Raw genomic sequence first — 15,366 nt, forward strand, 5'->3', positions numbered from 1 at the left:
TGCACTTGCCTGGACGCTCCCCTCACTTCTCACACAGCCTGAGCACCTCCCTCCTGGGACTGGTCCCCTGCGGTCTTCCCTGGCATGTCCCCAAAGCGCCGCCTTACTGTCCCACCCCGACAGGTGTCCTGCTTTCCCAGACGTGTGCCTGGGGGACCCCCTGCTCCAGGCCAGCTGACAGCACCCTCCCACCCCATGGGGCCCTTTCTCATGAGTGCCCCTTCCTTTGCAGCTGTCGGTCTTCAAAGAGCTTTCCGGGAGAGTAACAGAAAACACCCCTGTTCCTGCGGTTCGGTCGGATATGCAGCGCTGGGCTGAAAGCTGTTTTCCCCAGAAGCTTTGAGGCACCCGGCCTGGGGCTGGTCTGATTCTTGTCTCTTTGCAGGTGACACTGGGAGAATCTGCTCCTTGAGCAGCAGAGCATCCTGTGGCCCCGACACTCGTCCTGGGTTCACGCTGGGAGAGCTGGTCTCCACTGAGCTCTGAAGGTTTCTTCATCACCTTGTGCTGAGAACGGCACGGTCTCTCCTCTGGAACACTCAGCATCTGCCGTACAGCTAGTTACGAGGAGGCAGAAATCCCTGATCCACAGGGATGCGTCGTTTCCCTCTAAGCCGAGGTGGGCAGACAGGTGGTCCGGGGCCCTCGGTTAGCACCACAGTCAGCAGGGGCCAGGGCTCCCATCCTGTGGCTCGGCCATTCCCAAGCACGGTTCCCCTTATGCTCCAGGTGGCTGCGTGGGCTCCAGCCATCACGTTTGGTTTCCAGGCAGCAGAGAGAAGGTGGCTCTCTGCACGCAAGCCTCGTTGGCTCTTCTGGTTGGACCGTCACTTGTCCACACCAGCAGCAAGGCTTGGGAAAGGAAGCGCGTTTCCCCTGGGACATGGGCTATCCCTGAGGCCTGCAGCTGCAAGTCACACCAGGCGTGGGTTCCTGGGTCTGCGCGGCTGTCCTTGAGCTCCTCGCTCCCATCTTTCTCCCAGGCTCCCCGTGACTGTGTCTTCCAAGCTTCCTATTAAAATTTAAATTTTCACGTGCATGTTTCATTTCCAAGAGCGCCTTCCCATGCCACTGGCCGCACGAGGTGCTCCTCCGGGTCCCGCGAGGGCTCCAACCGGGGGCCCTAATGCTCTCTCCCCTCCAGAGCGTCGCCCGCAGGGTGGCTCTTCTACGCACTCACCCGCTCTCCCAACAGGCAGGCCACGGCTTCCCGTGGAGGCACGAGGGGCGCCGTCTGTGCACTGGCTCGGGCGAGTCGCCAGCACGCTGAGTGTCCCTGCCCTCGCCGGCGGTCTGACTTGCTGCTCTGGGCTGTACGTGAACTGGAGATCACTTTGTAAGTTACAATCTTAAAGGAAAACATCCGTTCTGTCTTAGTTTCCAGATTTATTGACAGAACTTGTTTCAATATTGCTCATGATTTTTAAACATTTCTACCTGTAGATCTCTTTCATTCCCTATAGTTTATTTTTTAAAATTTTTTAAAAAAAAGTTTGGAACTGTTTAAAATGCACAGAAAGTTGCCGAGAGCCGCCCCCCAGCCCCGCGCGTGCGCGTGCGCGCAGGAGGGTGGCTCTAGCCCGAGTTAGTTGGAGCAGGCCCGCACCACCCGCTCCCCGCCTCCATCCTGTGACCCTGCTCCGAGTCGAGCAGAAGCGCACAGCACCGTGCCCCCAAGCGCCGGCCCCCTGCTGCACACGCTCCTTTCCACGGCCCAGGAGGCGCTGGGCACCCCGCGCTGCCGAAGGCCGCCGGGCTCTTCCTGCTTCCGGGGAGCAGGGCCGCGACGACGGCCACACTCAAGGGCAGGACTCAGCGTACACTGGGCTTCGCCGCTCTGGGATAAACACCGGCTGTGTCGCGACGCATGCCTCCTCCAGGGGGACCGCCGTCCGCCGGCTTGCGACACCTCGTCCTGTTGTTCCTGCACCCCTCCCCACCGACCCCACGGGTCCTGAGGTTTCAGTCAGTGGCACCGGACCCTCGGCTGCAGCCCCTCACCCCGCCCTCCTGGCCCATCCCGTCCCGTGGCGTGGGGACCCTCTGGGTCTTCTAGACTTTCACTAAAGCTGCTCCCGTGGTCATCAGCTCCTCGTGAGGCTGCGAGCTCAGTCTTCTCTCTCTGCCCGTGTCCTCAGATCCCGTGACGGATGCGCAACAGGAAATGAGTGCTGGGATGACCTGAGGCTCTGTCGACGGGACCTTCCCCTGCAGAGGACTGTCCGTTGCTCCCGCGGGGTGCCCGCCGCACAGCGGAATCCCCGTTCAAGGCTTGATGCGGTCGTTAACAGGCTGGAAGGCAGGCAGTGTGAGGATGCGGCTGCGTCCGCCGTCCTGTCGCCAGGACCCAGACCCAGGGCTGGTCAGTTCCGCTTCCAGAACAGCAGACACCCAGGCCTACGTGCCTGACTGCCAGCCCGGGTGGCCTGGGTGACCAACGTGGGACCAGGACAGTGCAGCTCATCGGCCCCACTGCGCTTGGCCACATCCACGGCCCCAGGCGCCACGTTCCAGGAACACTTGGTTACAACACAGTGGCTCAAACAGCCACAACAGTAGCCCTAGGTCCACGTCCGGCAGGGGGTGACAGTGGCCACAGGTCTGGGTGGCACGGGAGCAGCAGACACACTCACCTGAGACCCGCCTGCCCTCCCCGCTCCCTCAAGCACCCCCACAGTCACCTTCTCGTGGATCTCCTGCGTGGACTGCGCATCACAGAAGGCCACCGTGGCCACGTCCTTCAGGATGGGCATCTCCACCGTGCAGTCCCGGCCGTCGAGCAGCGCCACCAGGGGCCGGGGATGCATGGGCCCGTTCATGATCGGGGGTCGGACGCCTGCAGAGAGAGGAGCAGACGCTCAGCCCCAGCGGAGAGCTCGCGGCCCCCGCGGCCCACCACCACCCACGGCCGACACATCCCAGGTGTCCACATGCCTGGATCTCGTCAAACCTGAGTAAAAACATCTCTGCGAAGAGCGAGCCAGCGTCTGCTACAGCCCACCGACCCCGCCGGCCGGCACCACCCCCACAGGACTCAGGGCCCAGACGTGCGTGGAGGCGCCGTGGCAGCCCCGCAGGGTCTTCACCATTCTGACCGTGGAACACGCAGACGGCCGCGTCACCGGCTTCACAACAACACCCACCGTTCCTTTTCTGCCTACGGCTGCGGCGTGGCTGCCCAGAAACCCTGCAGGACCATCCCCCCACGCCCAGCAGCATCTCACTTGTAGGTTTAAGGGAAGAAACGGAGCAGAGGTGGGAAGGGTTAAAACACCGAACACAGCCGGGACAAGAAGATTAGGATCTGTTAAAAGCTCCTTCCGTACGGGAGGTGACCACGCCTCATCCGGGGCCAAGGGGACACACAAGGGCCGCCCAGGTGACAGGAGTGGTAGCTGCCGAGCCGCCCGTGGCCCCGTCCACGCCGCCCAGACCCACGGCCCACAAAGACCCGCCCTGCCCAGCACGTGGGCAGCACTGCGGCGCAGGATGAGAACCGGGGGCGGGGACGACTGGCTGCCCGTGGCCCAGAGCCCAGTAGGCAGCCACGCCCGGGGGGCGCACGGCTCACCCACCACCACGTGAGCGCACAGACCCGGCAGCCCCAGCCGGCAGCTTGGTGCGGGGTCTGCGAGGCCAGAACCCCTTCTCAGTCGCTTCCCTCGCTCCCTGGCGTGTTTCCCACCTGGCGGGGTGATGGGTGACCCTCGGCCGGGCAGACACGCACCGTCTCCAGAGAGCATGGAGCTGTGCCCTCATGCGGACAGCGCCACCCACCTCTCCAGCTTTACTTGGGGAATGGTGATGTTTCATGTAGAACTGTTAGTTACTGGCACAGAATGGGCTTATCGTCGCTTTCACGTGAACTGGAAAATGCCTACTTGCAGCATCCCTCGGCTTTAGTTTCTAAAAAACACGGACCGATGTAACGCATGTGAGGGGAGCCCTCAGCCCTCGGCAGCTTCCAAGGCTGGGAGGCAGGCTGCAGAGTGCGGGCTGGAGCTGCCGCCGGCGCGAGGGCACGTCCTGCGAGAGCACGCGTGACCCGGTGAGCAGCGCACGAGAAGATGCAGCGCCAGGACACCCCCCGCCCCGCGCCCCAGGGAGGCACTGGCCTCCTGACCACGCGGCTGGCACCGGAACAGGCCTCGGGTTTCCATGGTAACACCCCAGCCCAGCACTGAGTTCACGGGAGGACGACCAGAACAGACCCAGCATCGACCTGGGGCCTGGCCCACCTGGGGCTTCAGGCCTCTGATGGGACCCCCGAGGAAGCCCCGTGCTCTGCCGCCTGGGGGGACTGTCGCCACTCTGACCCGCCGCACACGCCGTGGGAAGCCCGGGAGTCTGCCAGCCCCTTCCCGGCGCTCGGGCCGCCCTGCACTGAACGGACAGGACCACCGTGCCCATGCTCGGCCACGCGGGGACCAGCTTCGAGCCGCTGCGAACTCCAGGAGCCCCTACCAACCTGACATTTCTTAATATGGGCTCGGCTTCCACGACCATGAATTCGACTTTTCAAAGCGTTTTATCTTCAGAATCCCCAGGCAGAACCGCGTCCTGTCACTGGATCCTCATCCCACGTCTTTAATTGTCTCGAACCAAAGCTCTTAGGCTCCTGATCCTCGGCGACCACTGAAGCCTGCGCCGGGGTCAAAGTCTGACTAAAAATTAAACACAAGAGACACGTTAAAATACCATCCAGGGCCAGCTAGAACTCAAAGATGCCAGAAGGTCCACAAAGGTGAAGCTTCTCAGTGCATCTCTGACCCAAGCCTGCAGCTGCCAGGCTGGGACCTGCCCGCAAGGAGGGGCCGCGCCTGGCGTAGGAGCGGACCGTGGGCACGGCTGGGATGCAGGTGCAGCGAGAGGCTTCCTCTGAAGGGCCGGCCCCAACGTCTCCTCCAGGTTCTCGGGAACCCCACCCCACGTGCCACCAGTGTCCACGCACTGCGAGTGTGGGTCTCTGGTCTGTGGCCAGCTCGCTTTGCAAGCTTCTAGCTCACGCTGCCGACAGCCTGCCGGGCCTGTGACTGCACAGGGAGAGGCCACTTCGGATGAGGCCACCTGGAGGGGGACCGGGGGATGCAGACTGGGACACAGTGCCCCCCAGGGACAGGCACTCGACTCAGGCACAGCTCCCCTGACGAGACATGGAGAACAGCACGCATGTGGGTCACACACCCGTCAGGGACAGGCTGAGGAGGTTTCAGGAGTGCTCCGGACCCACCCGAGCACCTGACCCCTGCTCTCAGCATGAGAATATGGCACTGGGGCTGGCCCCCGAAGCGTAGCCAGGCATCACACCGACTGAGACCCAGAGTGCCGTCGGCGTGCACCTTGGGAGGCCCCACACGGAGCAGGAGTGCCACGAGGGTGGGAGGCTGCATGGATGTGGGGGCTGGATGCACCCCCCCCCCCCACTGCTGGCCACAGGGACACCGGATAGACGAGCACCAGCAGGGACGGGCCTGCAGCCCACGGAACCCGTGCAGACCCCTGCTGCACCACCCCATCCACACCAAGGGCGGGCGATCTGCTGTCCTGACCTGCAAGCCTGGGCGGGGTCGGACGGCCACGCTCACCTTTGGCTTCTGCAGCCGTGATTTCTGACTGATCTCCTCTGTCCCCGCCCGAGTGTGGGTGTGCTTTATGACCCAAACCTCGGGTGGTGCAGTCCTCTGCTGATTGGGCTCAACCACGAAGGAACCAGACTGGCCCATGGAGAAGCCACGGCCAGGCCAGCCACGTGCAGCCTGCAGCAACCCCAGGACGTGCGGTGGCAGGAGGGCAGCTGTGCATGCTGGGAGTCTCAGGCCCATGCTGGGGACGGTCTGCTTCTCCCCTCGATTCCCTCTGCGCGTTTCAAGCCCCCACACTGACCCCTCAGGATCAGCTCCCAGCTGGCTGAGAACACCAGCTCTCTGCCAAGAAGAGGATGGCTCACAGGCCTTTGTCCCCATGATGGGCTCCACACCGGGCCCCCTGGTCCGAGGGCGCTGAAGCCAGACCGTGGGAGGAAGCCAGAGGCCTGGCAGGTGGCCCGGGGTTTGCACAGAGCCGTGGCTCCTCCTCAGTTCTGTGAGGCCGCGTGCCCTGAGGCCCGTCCCCCGGCCGGGCCAGACCGCCCATGCCAGGATCCTGCTCCCCACCCCGACGCAGCTCATGGTAGCTGGGTGCCGGCCAGTGACCGCCGGCCAGCTTGGGCCTGGCCAAACTGGCACCGTCCTGTGCTGCTGGGGGCTGAGCTGCCCCTTCCATGGGAGGTGGGACCCTCTCTCAGCGGAGGACACCAGAGCCCCCTCTTCCTGTCGATCCAGTCATAGCTAAGAGTCCTTCATGGGGCAGGTGGGCGGCGGCTGGTGGGCCCCAGGCAGGGGACCGTGACACGCTCTGCCCAGGTCAGACCCACCCGTCCCCCGCCAGGCCCACCCCAATGCTGCTCTGAGGTCAAGCCCGGCGGCAGAAGGGGCTCGAGGCCCAAAGGGCCCGAACTCTCCTGATACACGGCTCAAGAAAATACAAAACGTGGGAAATTGCAAACGATGGACCCACCTCTGATTTAACTTTGTTCCATAAAGAACATACCCGATGAGTCATGAAATAAGAAATGTCGCTCACACCTCATAAAGCGGGAGGGGGCTACTCTGTGACAGGTTGAGGCCCCAGAGAACCTGCAGGGGCCCTCGCTGACTGTCCGGCCCGGCCTCTACAGGAGCAGGACGCAGTGGTGCGCAAGGCCCAGACGGTCAGAGGCCCAGCTGTGCCGGCCGGAGCTCTCCCCGCCCTGAGGCAAGGCTCACCCTCTACCTCGACCTTCCCAAAGTGAGCATGGAGCCAGCAACAGGCGTGAGGTGTCTGGGCCCTGGCAGCAAGCTGGCCGCCAAGGACGCAGGCCTCCCCACGGACGCAGGCCACCCCAGGGATACAAGCCACCCAAGGACACAGACCACCCCACGGACACGGGCTGCCCCAAGGACGCGGGCCTCCCCAAGGAGGCAGGCCTCAGGTCAGGTGTCAACCAGCAGCAGCTGAATAACGCCCTCGGGGCTGGCTGGCCTGGCATCCTCGGGGCTTCCTGCACCTGCCCAGTGGCAGCACCGGAGGTCGGGCCTCATGGGAATCCCGCGCGGCTGGGTGCCTACAGACGGCGAGGGAGGGAGGGTGTGCCCCAGCTGCTGGTGGACTCGCACCCCGTGGCTGTGGCCAGGCACAGGCGGGATGGAGCGCCACAGAACCCCAAGACCTGCAACCCAAATCGAGTTAATCCCGCCACGTCTCCCTGGCCCTCTACTTTCCACCGGTGGCCCACACTTACTCCAACCACAGCTGCAGAAGAGCAGCGGCATCCTGCCAGGCAAGACCACAGTGGTCACCTCCACGGAGCCGAGGGCGGTCAGCCCGTCTGCCCTCCCGCCTGGAGGGCCCCACGGGATCACACTCAGCGTGTGCAAGGGACGGGGAGTTAGGAAGGGGTCACGCCAACCAGCGGTCGCAAGGCTTTCTTCAGTGTTCTTCCTAAAGCCCAGAGAAGGAAGCACCAGGCGTGCCTGAAAGCAACCAGAGTCCCCAGCCGGGTCCTCCGTGCTCGGGGTGGCCGTCGGCAGACGGCACAGGCTGGTGGTGTGTGTGTGGGTGGCGGCCTTCTTATCTGCACACTCACTCCACGCCAAGGGCCCGGGGCTGTGTGAACCCCAGTAAGGAGAGCCAGACCCGCCTCGGGCACACGGAGCATCTCACCCTGTGCTCTACCATGCCCCCGGCTCACCCTTTCTGTGAAAATGATTTCGAAAGGAAGCTTTGCTTTGCCATCAGCTGACCTAGGTTCAGAAGCCCGTGAGCAGCCTGAAGGGGCCAGGGTGCGTCTCGGTCCCCTTACTAGGGGCAGTGAGGCGTGTCCCACCCAGGGGAGCGCCGGCAGGCGTGGGGCTCAAAGGCCAGACTGGGTCAGGCTGAGGGTCCCTGGGCCCGGCGGGCAGACGCATGGTGACTTCAGGCCCCAGCTGCACGCAGGCAAAGGTGAGCCTGGCCCCGGCCCGTCCTGGCCCCGGGGCCCCACGGACAGCACGACGGCATCTACCGGGGCCAGGGAGGCTGAGCCAAGCCCAGCAGCACTGAGCACCACGGGACTCCACCGCCCGACTGTGCTTGGGAGAATGAGACCGAGTGAGCGCAAGGAGCTTCCAGGCTGGTGTTGGGGGACGTCCACGGTGCGATAACCCACCAAACTCGGCCTCGTTCCTGGAACGTGCCCCACGGAAGCCCCGCCAGGTGATCTCACTGCCCAGAATGACCACGGAGAGCCCCACGGACACAGGCAAAGGACGACGGGGACACAGGGGTGGCCGCTACACAGACGCGGAAACCGAGGTGGTGAGGACAGGGCTGGGGATCGGGGGCCGCAGGGCCACCAGGCCACGTGTACCGCTGCCCAACTGCGTCTGATATTTTCACCGAAAGCATCTTTTCTCAAGCATTTGCCCTGTGTGCCTAATTATCCGGAAGACAGTTTTGCCGCAAAAAAAAATCACAAAAACTACGTGACGTTCATTAAAAAGAACGTGAAAAACACAAAAAACGGACAGCAAAATTGAAGACATTACTGCAAAACGTACACTATCTGAACGCATTTAAACGGCGGAGGCAGGTTCGGGTGGTCCCGGCACACGGCCGGCTGCCTTCTGCCCACCCCCCAGGCGCTGGGCCCCCACACTGCTGTCCCAGGTCCTGCCGGGAGCATGGCCGCGGCGGCTCAGACTGCACCGCGGGGAGACCATCAGGAGGGCCACGCGTTACGTAATGTCCAAGGGGCACTCTGCCTCCTCAGAGAAACCCAAACTGTCACCCAGCCAAGGAAACCGATGTGCTGTCTCCAGTTATTTTCTACTCTTTTAGAACAGACGCCTCGGGGACACTTAGTGATGTGGTACAGATGCTTCTGACGAAACCACCCAGGACTGCCCCAAGCTCCCCAAACACGCAGGCCGGGGCTTCCGCTCACCTTCCGCCCTCAGGGGAGTGGCCCCACATTTACAAAGGGACAGCTGAAGGGCGGACCCCAGGGAGGTGCAGGACCCTCTCCTACACACCCCGTGAGCCTGTGTCCCTCCGCCCCACTCTATGTCCCCCCAGTGCCCGTCCCACAGTGACCGGCACAAGGCTCCTGGGAGCCACCTGCTCCGAAACAGCAGGTACGAGAGCCCCTTGGCCAGGGACAGGGCCTGAGTGTCAGGGGTGGGGCTCAGAAGCTGGCCGGGGGTCTGGGAGGGTGGGACATAGGCTGGGCGCCTCCCACGGGCTGCAGGCTGCCGCTGCCCCTGCCCTTCCCGCTGCTCAACACTCCCAGGCTCCCTTGGCTTCCTCCCTGGCCACCTCCTGCCCTACTCTGATGTCCCACTCTGGACAGACACGTGGGCTGCTTTCAGCCTCACCAGAAGAGGGGCTTGTGGGCATCCCCCGCACCTGGCAGGCGCCGGGCACGCACGGCTGTGGCACCCCGCGAGCATGCGGGGAGCGGGCGAATTCTGACAAGCACCTCGACACAGCTCGCGCTTTATTCCGCGTACGGTGAGCTGTGCACGGTGCGGCGGTGGCCCTGGGGGGCTGGGGGCCCACAGTGGGAGGTGACCAAGTGCACACACCTGCATCCCCGCCACTCAGCGGGGGGGGGGGGACATGGCGGTCAGCACGGCTAGTGACGCAGGAGGCCCTCACCGGGAGCTGGGGGTGCGGGCGGCGGCAGGACCCACTGGGCTGCAGGAGACGCCCCGCTGCTAGACCCCCGCACAAGGGCACGAGGAACGCCAGCACAGGCCGCTGTCCCAAACGTGCGCACAGAATTCCAGGTCGGACAGGCGGGCGCTGGTCAGGCAGCAGCAGGAGGGGGCGGCGGGACCTGGGCTGTGCCGCCCCGCACAGGGAGCTGCCTGCAGGGACACAGACACACGCCAGGCTGCCTTCATCATCTTCCTGTGAGCCTAAAGCTGGCCAGAAAGTTCACTTTAAAGGCAATGGGGCAAGGGAAGGGACTGGGGCCCCCAGGGCCCCACCCACGGGTGTCTGGGCGGAGCTCTCCTACGCCCAGCCCCACCCAGCTGACCACAAGGCCGTCCTCCTGCTCTACCCCACCCCCAGCCCCAGGAGGGATCAGGGTGCAGGCGGCACACTCTGGGGACACCCTGGGGACACCCGAGGCGCCCAGCCCTCCCCAGACCAACCGCAGCAGCTCCCTGGCACCAGCAGGAACCCCAGGGGGCGGTGCCCGAGACTCAGCCACGCCTGACCTCAGCATCCCGCGTCCCTGGCCGGTCACGCCTCCCCTTGCAACTCTGACAAGCGTCCCACACTCAACACCGAGAATTCACCCCCAAGTGCTCCCCACTGCTCGGGCCCCAGGCTCCAAAGCCATGGCCCGGGTCTCCCGAACACCAGAGCAGCCCCCTGGTCCTATGTGCTCCCACCAGGACAGCACGCCCCTCCCCACCACCGTCAGAGGCTTCAGAAACAAGACCCAGAGACTGTCACAGCCTGAAGACCCTCAGCATAAACGCGAAGTCCACAGCATGGCCCCTACCAGCCTTCCCCTCCGCCTCCGAGAAGCCACCCTCTGCCACAACAGGCTCCCCACAGGCTCCTGGTGCTTCGGGCTTACCACGGTCGCACCCCCCGGGAAGGGGCTCCTCACCGCCCCCACCGGCCCACCACATCCTCCTGTGGCTCGGCGCCCGGCACGGCCAGCTGGGGGCAGGGGGGCATCACTGCTATGGTCTGGAGGCGCCAGGACCGGCTGCCCGGGGCAGGGTCTGCTGGGCGAGGGCCTCGGCCGGGCGGGAGCTGAGCCTGCACAGAGCAGGCCAGGCGCCCCGCTGGGAGATGCGGAGCTGCTGGGCACAGGGGGCACGTCCCCCGGCAGCGGCTCACACCGCGCTGTCCCCTTAACTCATCGTCAACCAGAAAGGCGCTCGCTCCCCCACACGTGGCTAAGACTGCTGCAAAGGCGTGTTCCTGTCACCGAGACTCCCACATGCTCCTCTCCCGCGCTGTTACGTGTGCACACGTGTCCTGCCTCGTGACGCTTCAGAATCCCACGCACCAGAACCTGGGGCTGAAGAACGTCACCTTCTGCCCTTCTGCATGTGATACTCAACAGCTGCTGTGGGGAGACCCCAGGCGGGGACACGTCCTCCGAGGCCGGGCCTCACTGCACCACACGGACGTCACGGACCCCGGACAACCAGAGTCAGACAGACAGCCTGACGAGGGTGCCGGGCACCGCGCGGGCCTCCCGACAGGCCAGAGTCCACACCTGGGAGGGTCCAGAAAGCGGCCCCTGCCCCCACCCGCACTAGGACTTCTTCTCAACAGTCCCAAGTTCCAGTCCCACCAGGGGGTCACCATCCTCCCAGCCACAGTCTAGGCCCAGGCTACAGGGCTGGCAGGGACACAGGGACCCCCCCCGAGGGTGACACAGGCAGAAACAATTCAGCACGAAGAGCGTCCCCTTGGCACTGGTGCATGACGAGAAGTCCCTGAGATCTCTGGCTGGCTTGGCAGAACGTGGGTGCACCCCCTCGGGACATCCTGGGGCTCGTCTGGGCAGACAAGTGAGGGCCCCATGCCAGCGCATGGCCCATAGGCTGCTGCACAGCTGAGCTTCTGCACACGGTGGTGCAGCCCCGTTTGGGAACTGGCGGCAAGTGCGTCACGGACGGCCCCCCACCCCTGCGGATGGCGGTGCCAGGGCCATACGCAGCCCCCTCCCCCGGATCCTCCTTCACGCCACCAGGGCAGGGAAACCAGGAGTCTTCCAGAACGACAGCTGCCACAGGATAAAAAGCCTCATGATGCGCAAGCCTTTGACTGGGTCCTCCACACCCAGGAGCCAGGCGCGGCCAGCAGCAAGCTGCGCTCCAGCTACTCGGGCCGGGCAACACCCCAAGGGCACTGGCACCGGACGCTCTGGGGGCAGGTGAGAGACTGGTGGCAGACAAAGGCCATGTCAGGGGCCCAGCCCTCTGCTCATGGCCTGCTGGCCCAAAGGAAGCCCCTGCCAATCTCAGCTTCCACTGGGCTGGGGGGGCGCCGAGGCCGGACCCACCTCTGAACCCCAAGGGCCCTTCTCCTGCAGAAAGGTGCTCATCTCTGCCCTGGGGTTCCCCCAGGGAACATCTGACAGCTCACCCCATGGCCAAACCTCATGTACAGATGTACAGACAAGGGGTGGCTCCAGCCTCCCAGGGCATGGGGCTTTCAGAACAGTTAGCAGGACCTCAGCAGTTCTGTGCCCCGTCCCCCACCCTGTGCGTCCTCAAGCTGAAGAGGATAGAAGAGAAACCCCAAACGCAGCCAGAAGAGGAGGATCCAGGGCTGAGACAGGTCACTCCAGCCATGAGTCCATCTCTCAGAGAGAGGGGACAGCAACCTGTCCAGGAGAACAGGCCAGAACTGCACAAACACCCCAGGGAGGCTGGATGGGACACACCTGCACACGGCAGACAGAGACGAAGCCCCAAGTGTGCATCCTTCACAAGCCCTTGTAGAGATGCCCAAACTGAACCACATGCTCAAAGATGGTAATAAAACCCAAGTGAGAAGAAACCTGGAAAACCAATGGAGCAGAGCACACGGCAGGCACCGCCGGGGGCCGCAAAGAGAGGAGACAGACCAAAGCCCGGGTCCAGAGAGGACCCCCACGGCCAGCTTTGGCAAAGCCCTGAGGACAGAGAGAAGGTGAACTCGAGAGAGCACGCATGGCCAGGCTGACATCCAGGGACAGCAGGACAATGACGGTGAGCACACACAGCAGCTACGGAAAGAAATGGCCCCCACCCTGGCCCTGTCCCTGGCCCCAGTCCCCATCACTTGGCAGAAGCTCACTCATGATCCCAAATGGCCTCACACTGCCATCTCCACCTTACAGGTACTGGTCAGGGCTTGGCCGGGCTACCCCAGGGATGGGCTTGGGTCTGTGCTTTGGCCCTCTTTGATTGCTCCTCCAAGAACCTTGGGGATGCCATCCCACACACGAGTGGATTGTCCGCAACGACCCCAGGGTGGGTGTGCACGGCTCCAGGTGCCTCAAATGCCCACGGTGGTGGAGACCAGCCCCGCTGAGCACTCTGCTGTGTCTGTTTTTATACAAATGAAGTCGCTGCTCTTGAAGGGGGGGTGATCCTGGAAAAGGGGAATAAAGGTGGGAAAAGGGGATATGGACATCTCCCCGTTTGCAAATTGACTCTCCAGTCACCCCAAGAAGTGGGAGCCGGGTGAGGGTTTCACGTCTGCGGGTACTCGATTCAGAGTAACCGGAGGAAAGCCAATCCTGTTCCACTTCTGGATGGCACATGGTCCCCCTCTCCCCCATCCAGAAGGTTAATCTGTCCTACACAATCATGGAGAAAATGATCACTACAAAAGGGTCTGGCTCCTGGCCAGGTTCCGGGCTTCTCCAAGATGCTGCCAGCTGAAAGGCTGTCCTCCCGGGCATGCCGGGGTGGTGCCCTCATTTCTCAGCAGACACGCAGAGGGCTGGGCAGGGCACCCAGCCAGAGAAAGAGCTAGCCTCCAACTCGTAGGCTCAGGTGTGGCTGCAGCTTCTCCCTGGCGCGGGCCTCGGGGAGCCCCTGCCCCCAGGCTCCAGGCACAGCAGAGGGGAGGAGGAGGGGCAGCGGCCCGGGCCCACCCCAGGCCGGCCCCACCCCTGCCGCACCCCGGGAGGGCCCCCGTGGAAGAGGCCCCAGCCCAGGCCGCCGCAAGTGGACCCGGAACTGCAAGACGGCCCCGATACCCGGGCCCCACGGGGGCACCAGGCACTGGCCGGCGAGCAGGCCAGCAGCCCCCCGCGGTGTGCCCCGCCGGCCTGCTGCCGCGGCCGCACGCTGCCCCGTGTGTCTACAGCAGCCGCCAAGGGCCTGGTTTCCGACACCCTTGCCGGCGCGAGGGGGGCGCAGCCGCCCTGTGCGCAGAACAGGGGCCGGGGCGCCTGGCTCACGGAGGGGCGAGGACGGGCTCGGCGAGAGCGCAGCGTGCCGGTGGCCAGCTGGGGAGGCGTGTGTCCCAGGCTGCGGGCCGGGGCTGCCCTTCCACCGGCGCAGCGGCCTCACTGTCACCGTGCTGCAGACGTGGGAAACGCAGACGGCGGCGCGAGGCCGCACGAACGCGCAGAGGTGCGGGGGGCGCCCGGCGCGCACGCGGGGCTCGGGGCCCGCACGCAGCGCGCGTCCTCCCGGCACACGCCGGACCCCGAGGCGGCCCCGCACGCCAGCGCCGAAGCCCGGCGGAGCGGGGACGCCCGCAAGAATCCCTGCGGCCCCGCAGGCGAGCCCACGCGACCGCCAGGAGGCCGGCCCGGGCCCCGCAGGAGGCGCGCGCGCCGGGAGGCAGGGGGCCGGGCCCGGGAGGGGGCCGTGGTCCGCTGGGTCCGGACGCCGGGGCGCGCCGCGGGTGTGGCGGGCCTGGACTGGGGGGCAGGGGGCCGAGCGCGGCGCCCCTTTGTGTCACCTGCGCGGGCGGCGGCGGCGGCGGCGGCGGCGGCGGCGGCGGGCGTGACGGCGGCGCCGGCGCACGCGCGCTCGCACGCTGCGGCTCGCGCACGCGCACGGCGCCCGAGGCCCCGCCCCGGCCCCGCCCCGGGCGGCGCGCGGAAGCCGGCGCGCACGCGCACTCGCACACAAAGCCGGGGCCCGCGCGCGCCCGCCCGCCCCGCCCCCGCGGCCGGAAATGCGCGCGCGCGGCCTTACCGAGCGGCAGGCCCTTGTTGAGCAAGTGCGAGCTGCCCATTGAAAGGCGCGGGCGGCCGCGGGCCCCGACGAGTCCGGCGCGCTCCGCCGCGAGCCCGGCGCGTGGGGCGGCCTGGGCGCCGTCCGCTGCTCCGCCCGCTCGCCTGCGCCCGGGCGCCGCCGTGCCGAGCCGCGCCGCGCCGCGCCAGCAGCCGCTCCACCGGGCGGGGACAGGCGGCGCGCGCGCGGGCGGGGCTTCCGGCCCAGCAGTCTCCTGTTTCCAGGCGCGAGCGCCGCGCAGCACGACGCGGGCGGCTGCAGGCCGCGCCCGCCCGCCCCGCGCGGGCAGGGAGGCTCCCCCGCCGGCCGCGCCTGCCCACACCTGCGTGCATCCGCACACGATCCTGCCCCGCACCCACCAGGCGCCCCCGCCCCGCCCCGCCCCCGCGCGCACACACACATTCACAAGCACCTGCCCTGCAACCACCAGGCCCCACCTGCCCCCCCATAGATACACACACACACACCTGCCCTGCACCCGCATATGCACCTGCCACGCACATGCACCTGCGTGCAACCACCAGGCCCCACCTGTCCCGCACACACATACACATAAACGCACTTGTCCTGCACCCGCACATGCACCTGC

The 15,366-nt window shown here is 65.6% G+C and overlaps 1 protein-coding gene across 7 annotated transcripts in view; it reads right to left on the reverse strand.

The window, feature by feature from the left end:
- The window catches only part of CTBP1 (C-terminal binding protein 1), a 28,037-nt gene extending 13,089 nt beyond the window's left edge, over positions 1 to 14,948 (reverse strand). For 2 of the 7 annotated variants that reach the window (XM_045881654.2, XM_045881653.2), the window contains exons 1-2: positions 14,739 to 14,948; positions 2,682 to 2,836 (exon numbers count right to left, since the gene is read on the reverse strand). In XM_045881654.2, the coding sequence (XP_045737610.1) occupies positions 2,682 to 2,836; positions 14,739 to 14,778 (195 nt within the window). In that variant the 5' untranslated portion in view covers positions 14,779 to 14,948. Of the gene's footprint in view, positions 1 to 2,681; positions 2,837 to 3,777; positions 3,907 to 4,468; positions 4,665 to 5,585; positions 11,710 to 14,499; positions 14,555 to 14,738 lie in introns of those variants that run through there. The other 5 variants (XM_064584118.1, XM_045881655.3, XM_045881658.3 and 2 more) reach the window with 5 other exon arrangements.
- Positions 14,949 to 15,366: the final 418 nt, after the last annotated feature.

Source organism: Mirounga angustirostris, unplaced genomic scaffold, assembly GCF_029215605.1.
Source record: "Mirounga angustirostris isolate CCGP_5_RB_7025 unplaced genomic scaffold, mMirAng1.0.hap1 SCAF_2, whole genome shotgun sequence".
Classification (NCBI taxonomy): Eukaryota; Metazoa; Chordata; class Mammalia; order Carnivora; family Phocidae; genus Mirounga; species Mirounga angustirostris.